Source organism: Lithobates pipiens, unplaced genomic scaffold, assembly GCF_037356315.1.
Source record: "Lithobates pipiens isolate NorthernLeopardFrog02 unplaced genomic scaffold, aLitPip1_a1.2 Scaffold_8, whole genome shotgun sequence".
Classification (NCBI taxonomy): domain Eukaryota; kingdom Metazoa; phylum Chordata; class Amphibia; order Anura; family Ranidae; genus Lithobates; species Lithobates pipiens.
The window spans coordinates 488,658,698-488,679,114 of record NW_027507903.1 but is presented as its reverse complement, the minus strand read 5'-3'; the positions used below and the strand labels follow the sequence as shown (position 1 = coordinate 488,679,114).

General features: G+C 44.8%; 1 protein-coding gene across 1 annotated transcript in view; it reads right to left on the bottom strand.

Moving 5' to 3' along the window:
* The window catches only part of CAPRIN2 (caprin family member 2), a 125,028-nt gene that overhangs the window by 14,144 nt on the left and 90,467 nt on the right, over positions 1–20,417 (bottom strand). The window contains exons 15-18 of the mRNA XM_077469014.1: positions 18,842–18,940; positions 7,171–7,317; positions 3,024–3,195; positions 1,562–1,741 (exon numbers count right to left, since the gene is read on the bottom strand). Coding sequence (XP_077325140.1) covers positions 1,562–1,741; positions 3,024–3,195; positions 7,171–7,317; positions 18,842–18,940 — 598 coding nt within the window. The remainder of the gene's footprint in view (positions 1–1,561; positions 1,742–3,023; positions 3,196–7,170; positions 7,318–18,841; positions 18,941–20,417) is intronic.

The window sequence follows — 20,417 nt, the reverse complement described above, 5'->3', positions numbered from 1 at the left end:
ACTTTGAGGGAGGGCTGCTGCGGAATTCCAGCGCGTGACTCCTTTTTATTATATTTAAGACAAACTCTTCCACAGTGGGAAGAGACAACCTCGAACGAAACGCATTGGTCAGACGGACACCTTCTCCACCGCTCCTTCTGTGACCGACTGAAGCCTCAGCAACACATGGTCCAGGACCAGGAATTTGTAACCTCCCTGTCTCTGGGAATGTGTTGCACAGACCTTTCTGAAAGGCCTCCCGAAGAGGTTTCATCCTGTTCCCTCTGACTTCAAGAGGAGGTCTGCAACCTTATCCTTGTAATGTGAATCAAGGAGAGTTGCCAGCCATTAATGATACCTCTCCTTGATCTGCTGAATATGAGGATCCTTCCACAGGCTTTGCAGGATCAGGGAGGCCATGCAGTGTAGGTTAGCTGAGGTATTCGGTCCGGAGTCCTCTGGGTCACCAAGGACTACATGATCTGCAGCCACCTCCTCCCAGCCACGTACAAGTCCACGGGTTTCTTGGGACTGTAAATCATCCCTAAAAGACTGCTGCTGATGCCGAGTGCCAGGCTCCACCTCTATATGATCGGCAGGCCAGCAGGAACACTGTCTGGATAAAGGCGGCAAGAGGCAAGGAAGTCCTCTTCCTGCCTGTTCTGCCTCAAGTGCCCTGTCCATTATTCCACACAGCGTGTGCTCCAACAGGTGGACAATAGGGAGATTGTCACTGATGCATGCACGGTCACTGCTCACCAACCTCATGGCCTCCTCAAATGGAGGCAGGACAGTGCATGCATCCCTGATCATGGCCCACTGGTGTGGGGGGGGAAAAAAAAAAAAAAAAAAAAAAAAAAAAAAACACAAGCTCCCCTGACCCTGTCCTGGTGCCTTAGTCACACAGGTACTCATCAATGGCCCTCTGCTGCATGTGCAGCCGCTGCAGCATGGCCATCGAGTTCCATCTGGTGGGCATGTCACAGATTAGGTGGTTCTTGGGCAGGTTCAATTCCTTTTGGAGGTCAGCCAGCCAAGCACTGGCATTATATGACTTTCCTGGAAATCCTGTAAGCCTGGGTACCTGCCCAAGAACTGCAGCACCACCAAGTTGGATGTGAGCCAGACAGGGCACATGGGTCAGTTGTCCCTGTCGGAGGGCAGAGAGGTTGGTGCCATTGTCGCAAACCACCATTCCTGGCTTAATTGCGTGCGTGTGCATGTGTGTGTATATACTGTGTGGCCCCATAATCTATTGCCAGGGGCCCCATAATCTGCTATTGCCTGGTGGCCCCATGTTAAGCAGTGATAAGATTTTCGGAGAAAGTTTTACTGCTTTTTTATGCTCCCTTGCAACAATCTGAGCCCTTGAATCCCTTCCTTTCCCCCCTCACTTGCACATATTTGCAACAGACTGCCACTTTGTTGTGGTCACACACTGCTTTATGCACACTACAAATCTCAAAGACCCTAGTCCTTTCTCAGGAGCAAGCAAGAGTGTCTACTTTCCTCCATACAATGGGACCAAGTAGAACGTAAAAACCCTATAAACGGATCACAAAAAATAAATAAAAAGTCTGACCTTTGAAGGTGGTCTGGCAGCGATAGCCATTGGTCAGGATACGCCCTCCACGGCTGGTCCCCCTGATTGTTCCACCCCTTGTCACGCATGGCTGGGAAAGTCTGGGTAGGATGTTGGGGGTAGATGTGTAACAGGGCAGACTTCCACTGTTTACAGGAGAAGCCCCAGATGAATAAGGACCTAAAAAAGAAAGAAATATGGTTTGAAAACTGCAAATAGTTTTCCTGAATGCCCAGATCACACTACTGTCCTGATGACCATCTACTAAACATAAAGGAACATCTTGCAAAAGGAACATCTATTCTCATTTCCTTGTGTCTCAAAGCAAGGCAGTCAAGGGAACAGGACAAAAAGCCACAAACTAAAACAGTTATGCTTTATATTAAAAAAAGCTTGTGCTAAAATAGGTCAGGCTGTGCATCTTAAATTTACATTAAAATTAGGTTCTATGACTCCTTCACACCATGCTGTCGCACGCCACACATTCCCACTGCATTACAGCAAGTTGGACATGGAGCAGGAAAACAGTTTTTCTTTGGTGCAGACCAACTCCACATATTGGTGTGAACTGAACTCCTCGGATAGAAAGCAATATACCTTGTTCTTGCTTTGTGGCAGCAATGGGTAATGCAGCCCAATGCCCTTGCTACAAAAAAGCCCTCCCTGATCTGTGTAGCTGTAGAAATTATATAGTAAATCAGTTTACAGCAGAAACTTTGATTTCTCTGCTCTGCCCTCCAGCAGTAACTCTAACCCTTAAACTCTGGCCAATCAGGTTCTACTTCTAAGGGCCTGTTCGCACCTCATGCATTTTTCCTCATGATAAACGGAGGTAACTTCAAGGACACATAGAAAAACTTGTCGTTTTCTATGTCATGTTCACAATAGAACAGGGTTTCCCTAAATTCCAGAGATGTGCAATATTATGCAACATGTTTGCATAATATTGTACTGCATAGCACTGCATGTAGAAGCACAAACGTAGTGCACCACTGTGGTACAGGAAGTGATGTCACCGGCATCTGACTGGACCTAGGCAGGGCTGGAATATTGTCAACGAGGGCTGCAGTGGTGAAAGGCTATGTGCTCGGAGCAGACTGCTCCTGCTCATAGGACTTTGTTTTATTGACGTCGCCTTCAGGCAAAAAATTGTGTCAGCTTTAAAGGCTACAAACAGAGTTGCTATGGGGAGGAAGAGCAGAGGGAGCTGATGAGATGGAACATGAATTGCCCCACAGTGCCTGCAGCTATGTCAGCAAATGCTTGTAGCAATCTGCCAAGTATACATGCGTACATCTATAAAAGACTGGGGACATTTTCAGTATTTAAAGAGTAATTGTACAAGGTATTTGCATTCAGTTCATGCCAACAGTAATTTTAGGAAATTCTCATGTATAATAGAACCACAAGCCAGAAGGCTCCCATGTGACAATCCCAAAATTCTTCAAAGCTTACTGCTCACCAGGTAAGGGCTCCTGCATGAGTGAACGTGGATCCGACCCATTCATGTCCAGCAGCCCATGAGGAAGGGTCTGGGTACTGGCTGTGCTGAATGTTTGTTGGTATTCTACAGGATAAGGCACGTCCTCCTTAACTTCCATCTCTTTTCGCAGAGGAGCATTGACTTTAAAAACCTGAGAACAGAGTGCATATCAGATACTTTTAACCACCAGATTATCCGAGACCAATTCAAGACAAGGCCAGATCAGGGGGTGGTGTGTTTATTCCCTGATTACATCCACTAAATTATGAGCCAGTCTGATGGGGGCAATTGATGTAAGTTGGCACAAGATGAGGATACCTGATGTAAGGGTGGGGAACACTGATTGGAATACCTGACAGTCATATGCAACATGAAGGGTTTAATGTGCTGCCACTGGTCACCAATATATTAACGACCATAAACAAATAACCCTTGTGTGGCATTAGTGGCACCAGTTGTGCTGCAGCATGAAGTTAACACTGCCACTGATGCAGCATAAAGGGGTTAACACCAACACTGCTCACCAATAGGGAGTTTTAAATACCATTGAACATCAGTGCAGAAAGATGGATAGCTGGTTCACACCATTTGTGGTGGCAAGAATCTCACCTCTTTCCTACACTTGCAAACACCTACAGGCAAATTGCATTCTGAATGGCACACCCAAAAAAAAAAAAAAAAAAAAAAAAAAAGCAGCAGCATGTTTGCGGGTACCTACAGGGAAAACATTTTCAAAATGCAGGAACCATTTTTCCTGCGTCAAACACAGGCACAGCTGCCCATCCAAATGAATGGGCTGGCGTGTAGACATAGCCCATGACGACACGAACCAGGCCAAAAGAAAAGCCCGGCACCGCAGGGGTTAACAAAACCCCGTAGGCAGAGGGCTGGCATGACTGTGTGAACAGTGCATGTCAGCCCTGCATGATAGGGGGCGGGGGATTGGCCGAGGGGAGTAGGGTGTGAGTTACTCAGTGCAGAGAAGCCAATCCCGCCCCCTCCACGAGGCAGCATTCAAGAAAAAAAAGTTTCCCACCCTCCCCAAGCTTGGGTTGTATATGTCGAGGTGTGTTTTTTCTGTGTTGTGCGTTTGTGTTTTTCTCTTTCAGGACTAGAACGTGGACTGTCGTGGCAGTGGCTGGTGTTTGGTCTTTGTGGGTGAGGAAGAGAGTTCTGAATGAAGAGTCAGGATCTGTCGGTGGTATGGGTCCTGTGGGTGGTACTCCAGTTAACGGAGGTTATCTGGTAATTGGTTATGGGGGCATTGTGGTAGGTGGGTGTCTGAGTCAGCCTGTCGGCTTGAGGCCCAGTAACCCACGTCAGAGGGACCGCAGTGTCATTTTTGGATATAACCTGAGGGTTATTGGTGTACCTGCGAAGACCAACACTAGGGGGAGCTGATGTTTTCGTCATAACTGATGTTATTGTTTTGTTACTGTTTTTATTATGGTTTATGTTATTTAAAGAGTTATATATTTTTAGATATTTTATACAGTTTGTTTAATTAATGGCTGCTACGGCCTATTTTACTCCAAAAGTGGTATGGTCTTATTTATTATATAATGGGGAGGTAAGTGGAGTATAGGTTGGTAGCAAAATGCATATATGTTATACACTAGTCAAGTAGCAGCTATGCCGACTAACCTATTTTCAGGTTGCTGTAATCTGGTCACATTATCTCACGTGTGTAATAAAGCAGCATATGCAGGAGAGGGAGTGCCAACAACTCTGGGACATGGGAATCATCACCGCTCCAGGCCTTTTCAGCCAAGCACTCTCTCCTCTGCAGCCACCGTTGGCTGGCACAGGCAAAAATCACATGACCAGGCCGAATAGGCACGTATATACATTTTTTTTTACAGTGACATTGGTTATATTTTTATAAGTTTTCTTCACATTATAAACTTTGGCCTTGCTAGTTAATTTCTTCAAAGATTACTGGGGTGCAGAGACCTTTTTTTAATCTGTTTTGCTCAGGTAGATCTCCACCTCTCAAAGGCTGCATACCCCTGCCATCATTTTTTTTTGTATAATTTATAGAAGTGTAAAAGTTCTCTTTATTAAAATGAAAGACTACCTAGATAAGTAAAGTGTGTCCCTTAGTCTAGTCAACAATTCAAGATATGCAGGTTCCATAAAAAAAAAAAAAAAACAAACATGACAATAGTGGAGTATAGATCTAACTCTTTTACAAGGCTAGTGGGTATTAGCAGGGTTAATCAAGGTTTATCAAAGCAATATCACTCCATCTCCCTAAAGGTCCCAGGCCTCCTTCGGTCTAATGAGGACCTCCAGGGCCAGAGATAGCCAACATCCTTCTGTATATGGTGGGTTGAGAGGCATGGTGGGTGCAAAGTAGGTAAAGTCATTGGGCGCCAGACACTTCTTGAACGCAAGAGATTTTTATTTCCCTTAATAGAACTTTGGGAGAGGGTTAGGGCCAGGACACCCTTAGGTAGTTGTAAGATTAAATGGCAGACTTGGACTGCAACCTGGAGGACGGCCATCCAGGGAAAAGCATCCAGCAAGACACCACATCTGCATGTGTAGGAATGCTGTCTATGGCAATGGTCTTCAACAGTTCCTAACAAAATCTAAAGCCCCATACACACTATCAGATTTTCTACTGAGTTTTTCCTTCAGATTTACCAAAACCATATAATATGAAGTCAAACCTTAGGAGTTTCAATTTGTATGCAATCAGACAGGCCCTTCTACTACATGGTTTTGGCAAACCTGAAGGAAAAACTCAGCAGAAAATCTGATAGTGTGTATGGGGCTTTACAGTTCCTTCACTTCGACTACAATCACTTCTTGTAATTCTTCATGCCTCTGGTCCCTTTTACTGCACTTTCAGATCAGTTTGGCTAGACATGGCCCTGATCCAGGCATTTATGAACCTCCTAGATGGCATTACAGATTGAAAATCCCTACATATAGATTGAGGGGTTATATTTGCATAAAACATTAAAAGCTGACCAAATATCCCATGCTACCTGTATGCATGCCATTGTAGATTAACATAGCTCCTAACTGTCCTCGATTTTAAGGGACTGTCTCTGATTTGGAACAAAGTGCCTCATAGCTCCTCATTTGTCCCTCATTTGTGTCTCATCTATAGAGTTGTATACAAAATGCACAGTCAGTGTTTTACAGTGCTAAACCAATTTCTAAATTGCCACATTTGTAAATTCTAAAAGGCAATATAAAACAGAAATTAGAAGTGGTAAAAAAAAAAAAAACCTTGTGGGTTTAATCAATTTCTTTGCTACAATTCTTTATTAGGGGGCATGCATATGTACTTTTACTAATAGGTGTCCCTCATTCCCATCTTAGAAAGTTGGGCGGTACGCATTAAGACTCCCAGATAAACACCCCCCCCCCCCCCCCCCCGCTTTTCCTTTCAGGAAAGTAGCATTTTTATATAGGCATCTTTTAGGGTCACCAACTACACATGTTTTCATTTAAAGGAAAGGCTGAATAGACTGCATAGGATGATCACTTTACAGAGGCATGGTCAGCTTACTAGGGCATTGTGCACTCACCTGACTTCTGGCAGGAGCAAAAATGTAATTTAACAAAAATGCTTTCAATGGTATATTTCAGAATCCAAAAAAAGTTTGATTGGGCTTAAATATACTTTATAAATTTGTCACCAAGAAGAAGCCCAATAGATTGATACCCATTTGCCTCCTTAACCCCCCTTATATACTTTATCGTTTGCATCTTCCTTCAGCCTGTTTCTCTGTGCATTTTTTTGCCAGCATGCTTTTGACACTTTAAGCAGAAAAATAGCATTATGCTTACAGTACCCAAAGACATTTAGTAGTTTGTCACCAGAATAGGAACAAAGGAGACACCTTTCAACACCTGTTCCTGTAGCAATTGCCTAGGAGGGTGATAATCATTTTGGAAATATTTCCTGTTGTGCATACAGGACAAGTGAGGGGTCATTTCAGTGGGACAGATTTAAAATATCTAGACAGGGATTCTTATTCATCCCCTACCCTCCCCTACTATCTAAAATTAAATATGTTGGCTTTAGATGGGGTTTTGTTGTGGAATATGCAGGAACTCGAAGGCCCTTCTGGGATGTTATATTAACTGCCATTACAATTGAACTTACAGCCGGCATGCTCTGGAATGGGGAGGTGTGAGGAGACATTGGTGGGCTCCTGGATAAGGCAGTTTCCTCTTGTTGCAGCTGCAAGATTGACATGTTGGTTGGAGTCTTTGGAGACTGGATCCGGCTGCTTGGCAGATTGACTGGTGTCTACACCAAGGAAATTAAGACAATTACAGTTGTCTATATTACTTTGCAGTTCAGAAAAAGCTTTGCTCTGTGCATCCAATACATACTAAAACATACATTTCCATCTACGAATGATACATGTGTACGCAACTGACAAGCTAGCCAAACTATACCCCTGAACAGAGGTATTCTATGCTATGCAGTCAAATATTTGTGCTAGAGGAAGCCCAAAGAACCAACCAATATGTTGCAACGAGCACAGGTCACCAACACAGCAAGGGTAAAGTTCCAGCCACTAGTCAAAGCATTTATGACCGAGAGGCATCCCATTCCACAACCAGACAATATGGCTTCAATGCAATCGCGCGCGCGCCCCCCCCCCCCTTCCCATTGCTTTGTGTGTATAAAACCCTCAAGCTTTGGAGATGTGGGAATTTGTATACAAATCAAAATATAAAAACAATTGGTGGGGTCCAGATGACCAATGGTCGATCAATTCAGGTGGCACGTTACCCAAATAGGTGGAGTTCCTTATCAAGACAGGAGAAAGTCAAAATAAAAAAAGGAAAGTGAGAATAGGTATAAAGGTGTCATTGCCTTAGATGAAAGAAAAGGAACTGCAGTTGAACCCGATATATCTTTATTAAAACAATTGGTAGAAAAAAAAAAAAAAAAAAAAAGTAAATTAAAAAGGAAAGCAAATAGATTACACATGGTAAAAACTGACAACGTTGTCACTTAACTGCTGACCAGCCAACGTTCTACGGTGACAGGTCGGCTCTGTTGCACAAATCATCCATAGTTGTATGGCGGCTTGCACAGACTCTGGAGCGTGCCTGCAGGCTGAGCGGACTCCATGTCCACCGGTGACCCGCAATTGTGGTATACAGAAGCAGAATGGGAATCTGCCTTTGTAAACAAGGCAGATCCCCATTTTGACAGGAGAAATGTCATTTGTGACAGTGATCTGTCATGTCCCTGCCAGCCCATCCCCCCTACAGTTACACACTGAGGGAACACATTTAACCCATTGCCCTGTACTGTTAACCCCTTCCTTGCCAGTCTAATTTTTATAGCACTGATCATTGCAATGTCCCCAAAAAAAAAAAATAAAAAAAAAAAAAAAATAAAAAGTGTTTTGGGGTCAGATTTGCTGGCCGCAATGTCACAGTCCTGCAAAAAATTACAGATTGCTGCCATTTCCAATAAAAAAAAAAAAAAAAGAGTTCCTAACTATCCCATAGTTTGTAGACTCGATAAGTTTTGCGCAAACCATATTTTTTTTTGTGGGGGGGGGGGGGGGGGATCTCCTTTTCTGAGGAGCAGTCAGCAAACAAAGTTAAGGGGAAAACACTGCGCTAAAGTTAGACATATAACAGAACGGCCTCAACAGCCAAAAATAGCAGCTAACACTAAAAACAAACAAAGTTCAGCATGCAAAGGAAAAAAATTGTGTAGCGCTTCAATAGTAATAAGTGTAATCAACATAGATTATAAAATAATCAAATACCAAAAATCATAGTTAATAATTTAAGAAAAGAGTCCATGAGATGGGCACCAATTTCACAATGAAGCTGGTATGGAGATGACTGGACCGTCATAAGGCAACAACAGATCACTAAGCAGATATGTTCATGTAAACCAGCTTGTCTGTAAACGTCAAAAGAGGGTAGATAAATACTTCTTACCGACTCTGTTGGACTCACAAAGTCTTATGACAGTTGAGTCTGAAAAGGCTTGAGGTCTCACTCTGGGACCAAGGAGTATATGGAGGGAGGTCCGTTAGACTGGTGGAGGAACTTCAAACGGCTGTGTGCTCAATGGTGTGTTTCACAGATGGAACATCGAGGTAGTTTGGAATCCAGCTCAGACACGGTCAATTACACCAATACTCCAATCCCCCCAAGTGGGGAGGAAAATGTTTGGGGGTTTAAACCACAAAGAGAAGAAAAAAGAAAAAAAGAGCTCCACATGGTGCGGGTTAAACGGTATAAAATGCGAATTTATTGAAGTCAAAAAGTTATTAATGACTTGGTGATCACAAAAATAGAATAAAATAAAGTTAAAAGCAATGTAGGGGTGCCAACAGCTAGCCCAACGCGTTTCGACATAAATGTCTTCGACAGGGGCAACATGCCCCTGTCGAAGACATTTATGTCGAAACGCGTTGGCTAGCTGTTGGCACCCTACATTGCTTTTAACTTTATTTTATTCTATTTTTGTGATCACCAAGTCATTAATAACTTTTTGACTTCAATAAATTCGCATTTTATACCGTTTGACCCGCACCATGTGGAGCTCTTTTTTCTTTTTTCTTCTCTTTGTGGTTTAAACCCCCAAACATTTTCCTCCCCACTTGGGGGGGATTGGAGTATTGGTGTAATGGACCGTGTCTGAGCTGGATTCCAAACTACCTCGATGTTCCATCTATGAAACACACCATTGAGCACACAGCCGTTTGAAGTTCCTCCACCAGTCTAACGGACCTCCCTCCATATACTCCTTGGTCCCAGAGTGAGACCTCAAGCCTTTTCAGACTCAACTGTCATAAGACTTTGTGAGTCCAACAGAGTCGGTAAGAAGTATTTATCTACCCTCTTGACGTTTACAGACAAGCTGGTTTACATGAACATATCTGCTTAGTGATCTGTTGTTGCCTTATGACGGTCCAGTCATCTCCATACCAGCTTCATTGTGAAATTGGTGCCCATCTCATGGACTCTTTTCTTAAATTATTAACTATATGATTTTTGGTATTTGATTATTTTATAATCTATGTTGATTACACTTATTACTATTGAAACGCTACACAATTTTTTTCCTTAGTCAGCAAACAAGCACTTTATTAAAAATCTGGCGGATGCCAGGTTTATTTGCAGGAGGTTTGTAAAATAAAAAACAAGAACCGTAAATTAAATCCTTGCCGTCCGGCACCAACTAAACAAACAGTCTCCTCTCTACAGTGCGGGGCTGGTCCCCCATCACCCACAAAACATATGGAAAAGCAAACCTTTTTAGTCCAACAGCCAGAGCTCCTCTTACTCCGGTTCCTTCCTGAATCTCAAAACTAGAGACCTGCTGTGCCCTCTACCTGGATATTTAAAATCCAGCTGACTGGACTCCAGTGGACCCAGACCAGAACCCAGCCTGCCACAGAGGCTGGAAAAACCGGGCCGGATTCTGGTTTAGTCCCTTACAATGGAACAAATGCGAGGCGAAATGTACCATCTATCCATACACACACATATACATATACACACACACACACGATTAAAAACCAAAGCAGTTTGAGTAGTGTTCAACATGAACTTTTGCTATGTGACCACCATTAAAATGAAATGTTAAACAGGGATCTCAATCATATTAACCAACATGTTTCGCCTTATTGGTTGATTCATATATACCCCGATGAAGCCATGACTACGTGAGATGCCTGAAAATTCTTAGAAAGGGCCACTGCCAAGAGGGACCACCACGAGGGGGGAGACGCTGCACAGCCACAGAGGACACACAATGACCAGGTTGAAAAGAAATTGCTCAGTATAGATCATATGCCCAATAAAGATGGAATGAATAACTCGTGAACAGAAGTAGTTCATAGGTCGTTGTCTGTCTCTAGCCTGAGACTTTAGGCACCCTCCACCATATGCTCAGAGTTAATTCTCTTAACCTGGTCGTTGTGTCCTCTGTGGCCACGCAGTGCCTCCCCCTTGTGGTGGTCCCTTTTGGCAGTGGCCCTCTGGGAATTAAAGCTTCTCACATAGTCCTTGGTTGATTCATATCCCTGATGAAGCCATTGTTGAGTTAATTTACAAATATGAGATTCTTGTTCAACATTAACATTTCATTGTGATGGTGGTCACGTGGCGAAAGTTCAACACTACACAAACTGCTCTGGTTTTTAATTTTGTCTTTATTAAACTATAACTCATATATAGTTGCCATTTGCAAGCACCGTGATAATCCCCTCCCAACTTTTTTTAATATTTGACTCAGGTGCTAAATACTAGGCGTTTACCTTAGACTGACAACGCTACAAAGATAATTTATATATTTTTTGGATATGTATTGTAGCAAAAAAATTTCTCAAAGATGTCCGTTTATAGCACAAATAACCACAGAAGTACAACCAAAAGAAAACCATCTGTCTGTGGGGGGGTTTGAGTCCTGCACAATTGTCAGTTAAAGCGACAGTGCCGTATCGCAAAAAACTGGAGTTAGTACTTACCGGTAACTCCTTTTCCGGTGGTCTTCCAGGACAGCCCTTGAGAGATGGAGCTCCTCCCATCGACACAGGAAACACATTGCCACAGTTCAAAAGGCGGTCCCTCAGGTCCCTGGTCAGTCATTCACCAAGAACCGAAGGATGGAACTGAAAAACATATAAAACCATAACAGGTAATAACATTAGTACATCACTACAATCAAATAAAGGGTGGGATCGTGCTGTCCTGGAAGACCACCGGAAAAGGAGTTACCGGTAAGTACTAACTCCAGTTTTCCCAAGTGTTCTTCCAGGACAGCCCTTGAGAGGATCCCCAAGTACTTACCAGATTAGGGGGGGACCACGGCCTGGAGGACTTTCCTCCCAAAGGCCTGATCCTGACTAGACATTAAGTCCAGTCGGTAATGCCTTGTAAAGGTGGAAAAGCTTGACCATGTGGCTGCTTTACATACCTGCTCCGGGGTGGCACCAGCTCTTTCTGCCCAGGATGCAGACAACGCTCTTGTTGAGTGAGCTTTAACACCCTCAGGAGGATCTCTATTCAAGGCCTTATACCCCTCTGCTATAGCTAGCCTAATCCATCTAGCTATGGTTACTTTTGAAGCTTTCTGTCCCCTACGCTGTCCGGAAAAAAGGACAAAAAGGGAGTCTGAGATTCTGAATGGATTTGTTATTTTAAGATATTCTAGAATACACCTCCTCACATCCAATAAATGAAAACGTTCCTCTTTCTCATTTGCTGCATTTTGACAAAATGAAGGGAGGACAATATCTTGGGACCTATGGAAGCTAGATGCTACCTTTGGTAAGAACCCAGGGTCTGTCTTTAGAATGACTCTGTCTTCTAGGATCTGTAGGAATGGTTCCCTGATGGAAAGTGCTTGGATTTCACTGACCCTACGGGCTGAAGTGATTGCCACCAGGAGAACTGTCTTAAAGGTAATAAGCCTTAGGGAGGCCTCTGAGATGTGCTAAAAGCTTTCTTGGGGTCACCCTTTGAGCCTAACTGCTAAATCCCAGGATGGGACTTTTGTGATTCTGACTGGCTTGCGTCTAGCGACTGCCTTACAGAATCTAGCGACAAAAGGATTTTCCTGTAAGCGTTCATCTAGGTATACACTTAAGGCAGCTATCTGTACTTTAATAGTACTTAGGGTTAAACCCTTGTTTACACCTTCCTGTAAAAACTGTAGAATATTAGCCGTATTTATGTCCCGGCCATTCAGCCAGCTATTGAATTTTTTCCAGACTTTTTTGTAAATAGCTCTCGTGACTGGTTTGCGACTCTGTAGTAAGGTCGCAATTACCTCGTCTGACAGGCCCTTACTCCTTAAGATTTCCTCCTCAGTAACCACGCTGACAGCTTCAGTGTGGCGACCTGCGGATGGTAAAGAGGTCCCTGCGACAGGAGGTCCTGTCTGTAGGGAAGTCTTAGAGGCGGACAGTCTGTCAATTGTAGCAACGTTGTGAACCACGGTCTCCTGGGCCAAAAAGGTGCTACTAGAATCAAACAGGTTTTTTCCTTGAGGAATCTTGCTAGGACCCTCGGAATGAGATGAAGAGGGGGAAATGCATACGCCAGACTGAAAGTCCATGGAGTTTGCAAGGCATCTACCGCCAGGGGTTGATCTCCTGGGTTTAGCGAGAAAAAATTGGGAACCTTTGCATTTTTCTTGCTCGCAAAAAGGTCTACCTCTGGTTCTCCCCAGTGAGCTGTTATGAGATTGAATGCCTCTGGGTGTAAGGACCATTCTTGGTTCGAAATCCTCTGTCGACTCAAGAAGTCCGCCTTGTTGTTCAGCTCCCCTTTCAGGTGAACTGCAGAAATGGATTCCAGATTGGCTTCTGCCCACTGGAGAATGCGTCTGGCTACCAACATCAAACGAGGACTTCTGGTTCCTCCTTGTTTGTTTATGTATGCTACAGCCGTCGTATTGTCTGAACGGACTTGTAGATGGTGACCCTGTATTGCGGGGTGGAAAGCTAGAACAGCTCTCAGGATTGCTGTTAGTTCTTTCCAATTGGAAGAGAAACATTTCTCCTCCGGGGTCCACTTGTCCTGGACCCAGCTTGAGCCTAGGTGGGCTCCCCAGCCCCAACTGCTCGCATCCGTTGTTAGTGTTGAAGTGATAGGAAGGACCCAATGAACCCCTTTGTTTAGGTTCTCCCTGTCCTTCCACCACCAGAGGGAGCGTTTTACCCTTGAGGGGATCGATACCTCCTCCTCCAGATCTCTGCCTTTTAATTGTTCTAACAGAAAACCCTGAAGTTCTCTTTGATGGAACCTGGCCCATTGTACGGCTGGAATGGCTGCCGTCATAAGACCTAAGACCGACATTACTTCCCTCACCGTACACTTGGGGCTGCATTGAAGAAAAGATATTCTCTGCCACAGATTCAAAATCTTTTCTTCCGGCAGTATAATTTTCTGATCTACAGACTTGATCCAGTACCCCAGATACAGGATCTCCTGTGTTGGGGTTGTCTTGGATTTCTCCTGACTGACAATCCACCCTAATCGACTCAGACTGAGTTGAGTCAATTCTAGGTCCTGAGAAAGACGACTCTCTGAGTGGGCTGTTAGGAGCAGATCGTCTAGGTAGGGGATAATTGAGACTGATTGAAGCCTCAGAGGAACTAAAGCCTCTCCGAGAACCTTGGTAAAGATTCTCGGAGAGGATGATAGACCGAAGGGAAGTGCTCTGCACTGAAAGTGGTAAACCTTTGTGTCTATCTGCACTGCCATCCGAAGGAATTTCTGGCATTCCTCCCTTATTGGAATGTGCAGATAAGCATCCCTTAGGTCCAGGGTTGCCATAAATGTCTCTTTCTGCAGGAGATTCTTTATGGAATAAATGGACTCCATCCGAAATCTCTTGTAACGGATGGAGCGATTCAGTGGACGGAGGTTCATAATTAGTCTGAATCTCCCTGACGGTTTTCTTACCACAAAGATGTGCGAGTAAAAACCGTCCCCTTGTTCCTGAATAGGGACTGGTGTCAATACTTCTTGATCTACCATTTCCCCTATTAGTAAAGGTAAGGCCCTGGCCTTTTCTGAGTGACTTGGAAGCTTTGTCACCAGAAACTTGGAAGGAGGGTTGCTGTGAAATTCCAGCGCATGACCCCTTTTTATTACGATGTCTGTTCTCCTGTCCATGGGATCTTTCAGGTGGCCCATATCCTCAAAGGCCAGATCAGCCTGCTTTGAGATTTTGGACAGAGGGGCGTCTAGTTTTGGATTTTTATTCCAGACCGCCTCTGGGCTCTCATCAAAAGGGAACCTTCTCTTAAGGGATTTAGGAAAGAAAACCTTCTTGTCTGGTTCAGACCACTCCTTAAGGACAAGGTCAGAAAGCACCTTATGTATAGGAAAAACCCTTGCTTTCTTTTTCCCCAGAGCCTCATACATTTGATCATGTCTGGATAACAGTTTCTTCCTCCTCAATTTCCAGCGTATCATAGATAGCCCCCATTAGCTCATCTACTTCCTCGAGAGATAATCTATATTTTGAGGCTTTAGATGCTGCTTGATCCTCTTCCTGACCCGAGTCAGTGTCAGAGGATTCGGGGCTAATCAACGTGGGGCTAGGCTCCCTGACCATACGGGGCTCCCCTGAGCTGGGTGTTGTAAGGCATGGTGAGGATGAGATTATAGTTGTTTTACTCGTGGAGGCAGCTGCAGCTGATCCCACGTCAGTGATTAACTCCCGGAGGGACTTAAAGGTCGACGCCATTTCCTCTTTAAAGGAGCCCAAAAACTTTGCTAAAGGGGAATCTGCCTCAGATTTAAGCAAGCTTGCAATGCATTGCTTGCATAGGGCTTTGTTAGAGCCAGAGGACAACCTATTCCCACAATTAGGACACTTTTTGCGGCCTGTCTTGTCTTCCCTTGGCATCTCTTTAGCCTGAAAATAAGAAGACAAAGGATTTCTTAGCGTCAGAACCATGTCCCTCTTAGAATCACCACTAACAAACAACCTCACTGTGAGTAAACCGCCACCGTGGGGTACTACAGGGCCCAGCCTACAAACACCACCACTCCACCAGAGTAATAGCATGCCCAGCAGCCTACCTGGGTTTGGCTGGTGCCTGTCTCCGCCGGAGTATCCTGGGGAATAGCCTCCATGGTCCCCCTCTGACGCTCCGAATCCCGCCGCTAATCCGGTATAGCTGGACGCTGGTCGGGCTTTACAGGCACAGCGCTGGCTCTCCCTCTCCTCCTTGTACCCTTAGAGACCCGGAACCGGAAGTCTCGGCACGCAGTGATGACGCGGTTCCGCCGGAAGTGAACGCTCGGCGTCTCCGACCCCCTGCAACGAGGAGGGAAGATGGAAGGTTCCACTCACCACTCCTGGGGGAAACCGGCGTCATTCTGCCCCTGGCCACCTCGGCACTGGAAGGAGGAGGGTAACGGGTCTGCTCCGGTTCAGCTGGACGGTACCCGAGCCAAAGAAAAAAAGGTATGGACCCAAACTGCAGCCATAAACCAGGACCCGGTCCCTTAGGCTTGCAGGTTCTCAGGCAGCCCCTGAGAGGGGCCTCCAGGTTCCTGGCAACATGTTCCTCCGACGGAGGAAACACAAATGACTGACCAGGGACCTGAGGGACCGCCTTTTGAACTGTGGCAATGTGTTTCCTGTGTCGATGGGAGGAGCTCCATCTCTCAAGGGCTGTCCTGGAAGAACACTTGGGAAAATGGCCTGTCATTAAGGGGCCAAATCCTTCCAGGGCTGAAGTGGTTAAACACACATGCCCATGAGCTCAGTCATATCAGAGTTATCCACACGTGTCAATCGCCTCAAGTCGTTTAATGTCACTTAAAGAGGAAGTAAACCCTTACAAACCACTTTGGCCTACAGGTAAGCCTAGATTAAGGCTTACCTGTAGGTCCAAGAAATATCTCCTAAACCTATATGGTTTAGGAGATATTTGCCCGAAAACGGGCACCGCTGTCTACGGCGCATGCGCCGTAGACAGCGGCGCGCAGGCGCAATAAACGCGGCAGTTCCAAGAATGGAGCTGCCGCATTTGTCGACTCCCGTGCGCATGCGCGGGAGTGACGTCATTCGGCGGAGCTGCGAGACGCCACAAGCAAGATGGATGCGGCGGACTACAGGGGACAGCGGCGACTTCGCTGGCTCCTGTGTCAGGTAAGTGACACATAATGGGCTACTATGCGATGCATAGTAGTCCATTATGCTTTACCTTTGCAGGGAAAAAAAGAGGAAGTAAACTCATCAGGGTTTACTTCCTCTTTAACACAATGCTTATGTACATCAGGCAAGGAGAGTTCTGGGAAACCATGGTAGCGCACACAGATAGCCGCATTGTGCTTAACTGGACTTCCTGACTCCCCATTTACCTTAAAAAGCTGCCTCAGTCCTGGAAGAATTTAGCCTACTTCCTGACCAGAGCACTTTTTGCGATTCGGCACTGCATTACTTTACCTGACAATTGTGCGGTCATGCAACATGGCTCCCAGAAAAAATCTAAACACTTTTTTCCCCCCACAAGTAGAGCTTTTATTTGGTGGTATTTGATCACCCCTGCGGTTTTTATTTTTGCGATAAAAAAGCGTCAATTTAAAAAAAAACGCATTTAGATTTTGCTATATCCCCCAAAAATATATATAATAAAGTTTTTCCCCTCAGTTTAGGCCGATAGGCATTCTACATAAAAAATAAAAAAATTAAAAAAATTAAAAAAATCGCAAGTATTTGGTTCGCGCAAAAGTTAAAGCGTTTACAAGATAGGGGATAGTTATGGCATTTTTATTAATTTTATTAACTTTTTTTACTAGTAATGGCAGCGATCAATGATTTTTATCATGACTGCAACATTATGGCAGACACATCGGACATTTGACACATTTTTGGGACCACTGTCATTTATACAGCAATCAGTGCTATACAAATGCACAGATTCATGTGTAAATAGCACTGGCAGTTTAAGGGTTAATCACTAGGGGGGCAGTGTTTCTAACTGTGGGGGCGTGGCTACATGTGATACGTCACTGATCTCTGCTCCCGATCCCAGGGAGCAGAGATCAGTGACACTGTCACCAGGCAGAACGGGCAGATGCTTGTTTACATTAGCATCTCCCTGCAGCAATAGAGTCCACGGGACCCACGACCCAACTCACAGAGGTTGCCGCAGGCATGCACCGCCGTCCACCTCTAAAAGGGCCATGTGCAGGTACGTTTGTTTGCCTGTACGAGCCCTTCTGCTGACTTATATCGGTGTGAGGCGGTCGACAAGCGGTTAACCACTTCAATCTCGGAAGGATTTGACCCCCCTTGGTGACCAGGCCAATTTGGTGATCGCCACTTTGTTGCTTTAAGCGACAATTGTGTGGTTGTGTGACCCTGCGGTTTATTTTTGCGCTATAAAAATAAAACCCAAAAAAAAGAAATTGTTATAATACATATCCAAAAAACACACACACAAATAAATCAGTTTAGGCCAATACATATGCTACATGTTTTTTTTTTTTCAAAAAAACAACTCAAGAGGCTTATATCGATTACATCCACAACCTACAGGATAGATTTAGGGACTTATTGTTATTGCTGGTAATAGCAGCTATCTGCGATTTTTTTAGCAGGACTGCGACATTGCAGCAGTCAAATCTGTCCCCAAATAACCCATTTTGTGGACCAGTGACCCGCTATAAAAATGCACTGATCAAAGTAAAAATGACACTGGCAGGGAAAGGGTTAATACTAGTGTGTGATCAAGGGGTTAAGTGTGATCTCTAGGTGTGTTCTAACTGGGGGGGGGGGGGGCTTGGCTCACTAGGACATGACAGATCACTGTTCCCGATCACTGGGAGCAGATCTGTCGTGTCATTAGGCAGAACGGGGAAACGTCTTATTTACATAGGCAGCTCCCTGTTCTGCCTCTGTACACAGCAATTGCAGGCCAATGGCTGACAGTTTGCAGGCATGCTTTAGCCAGCATGCATTCGCCAGCTATCCTCCTTGCACAGGCCAACATACAGGTACATTGGTTCGTGCAGGAGTGCCAACCTGCCACAGTATATTTGCGTGAGCTTGTCAGCAAATGGTTAAGTATCTACAGTATTAAAAAGGCATTGATCACAGACAAATCCAATATTGGACCGGAAGGCTTCCCTGCCATTTAATGAACAAGGCAGGTTTGGTTTCTTGGTGTAGCACCACCAGTCAGATGGTAAAGCACTGGAATTCCACATGCGGTAACGTAGCAATGCGACTTGAATTCTGTTACACTCATACTGAGCCAGCATGACAAAAAAAAAAAAACCCCCACACACCACAGCAAGGTGCCCAGACTCACCAGGTTCCTTTCCAGTGGCGGATCTGTCAGACGAGGACTGGTCACATACATGTGCTCTGTAGAGATCGCTTCCAACTCATGAACTGGAGAAGCTGGAAGCTATCAGAAGACATTACACTAGATGCTGATTAAAAAAAAAACACCTCCTACCTGCAACTTATAACTCTACCCTGTTTTATGCGGTTATGTCATCCCAGGAGCACTAGAGCAATACTTAGGGCCCCAAGTGTGTAAACTACATTGTTGACATCCCTTGTGTTAGAACGCAAACACAAGTTTAGATTCTAGCACCAATTTATGGGCATAAGTGTAATATTACATTGTACCCAATGCCAGGACAGGGTCATCTGGAGTGCAGGGCGAACATGGCAAATGACAACTTTTCCCTTCCAGAACCTCCTACCCCCTGCTGTCCCTTAAATCCCCTCCTTACAAACCACGTCCCCCCAATCTCCTTGTGGTGCCTCCCCCACCTCACATGACACCACAGTGCCCAGGGCAGCTGTCCCTCCTGCCCACCTCTTGTCCTGGCCCCGATTGTACCCCTACCATGTTCAGTGGTCTAGACCTGTGGTTCTCAACCCATTTTCACTTACATATTCCTGGCAGCTTATTTCTATAATTTATACACTGCTTCTAAAATCAGATTAATGGGGTAAAAGGACAGACTTCTGTTCTAGTCCGTACTTTGCATGCATCTCCGCTTTTCACCCCTGTGCTTATTTGAGAATCTCCTTTTTGGTTTCACTGCCTCTTCACTTAGCTCTATCCAGCATAATTTGTTATAAGAATGCAGGCAGGCTGCACAGCATCATGCATTTACATGGTGTGGGTCGCCAATGACACTGCAGATAAACTATACATACCATGAAAATGCATGTTACTGTTAAGCCTAGTCCAACACCATTGCTGAATCTTTGCCATACCCCAGATGTAGTGGCATGTACCCCCAGAGGTATGCATACCTCAGGTCAGGAACCACTGCTCCATAAAGAGTAAGCACTAAGGCATGCCCATTTATGCTTTGGACACAAACTGCCTTAAGATCACCAGAAGACAAGCTTTTTCAATTCCCAGAGGTCCTTGTACACTTAGCAGTTGTTCCAATTAAAAAGCCAAACAAACCCATCATTGCTAGCTGTAGCTTCTCCCTGTCAGCCGAATAGAAGCATTCCAATGGGGGTTTTACAGTCTGTGCCCTACTCCCACTCTATTCTGCAGAAACTGTCATCTCTCCTGTTCAAGTAAACATATCAAAATTAATGATTTTTAATCTATATAGCCTCTAGCCTTAGGTCTACAGTAGTTCCCGGGTTTCTGACCTAGGCCAAAATGTCATGCATCCCAGGAGTCTTCTTGGGCATTTACTTTCATCTGGAGGGGGAAAAGGCTCGGCTAAGCATGCATGCTTGACCTTGCAAAAGTATACCGGCAGCTCATGTACAATAGAATTAAGCAAGATTTTCTAGGGTCTCACAGTAAGGGCAGATGGATTCCAGAAGTAAACTCTGCACAGATCTGCCCTCACTCAAGATGACTGCAGCAAGAAAGGCTGGCGGTGTCTCAAAGGGATTTC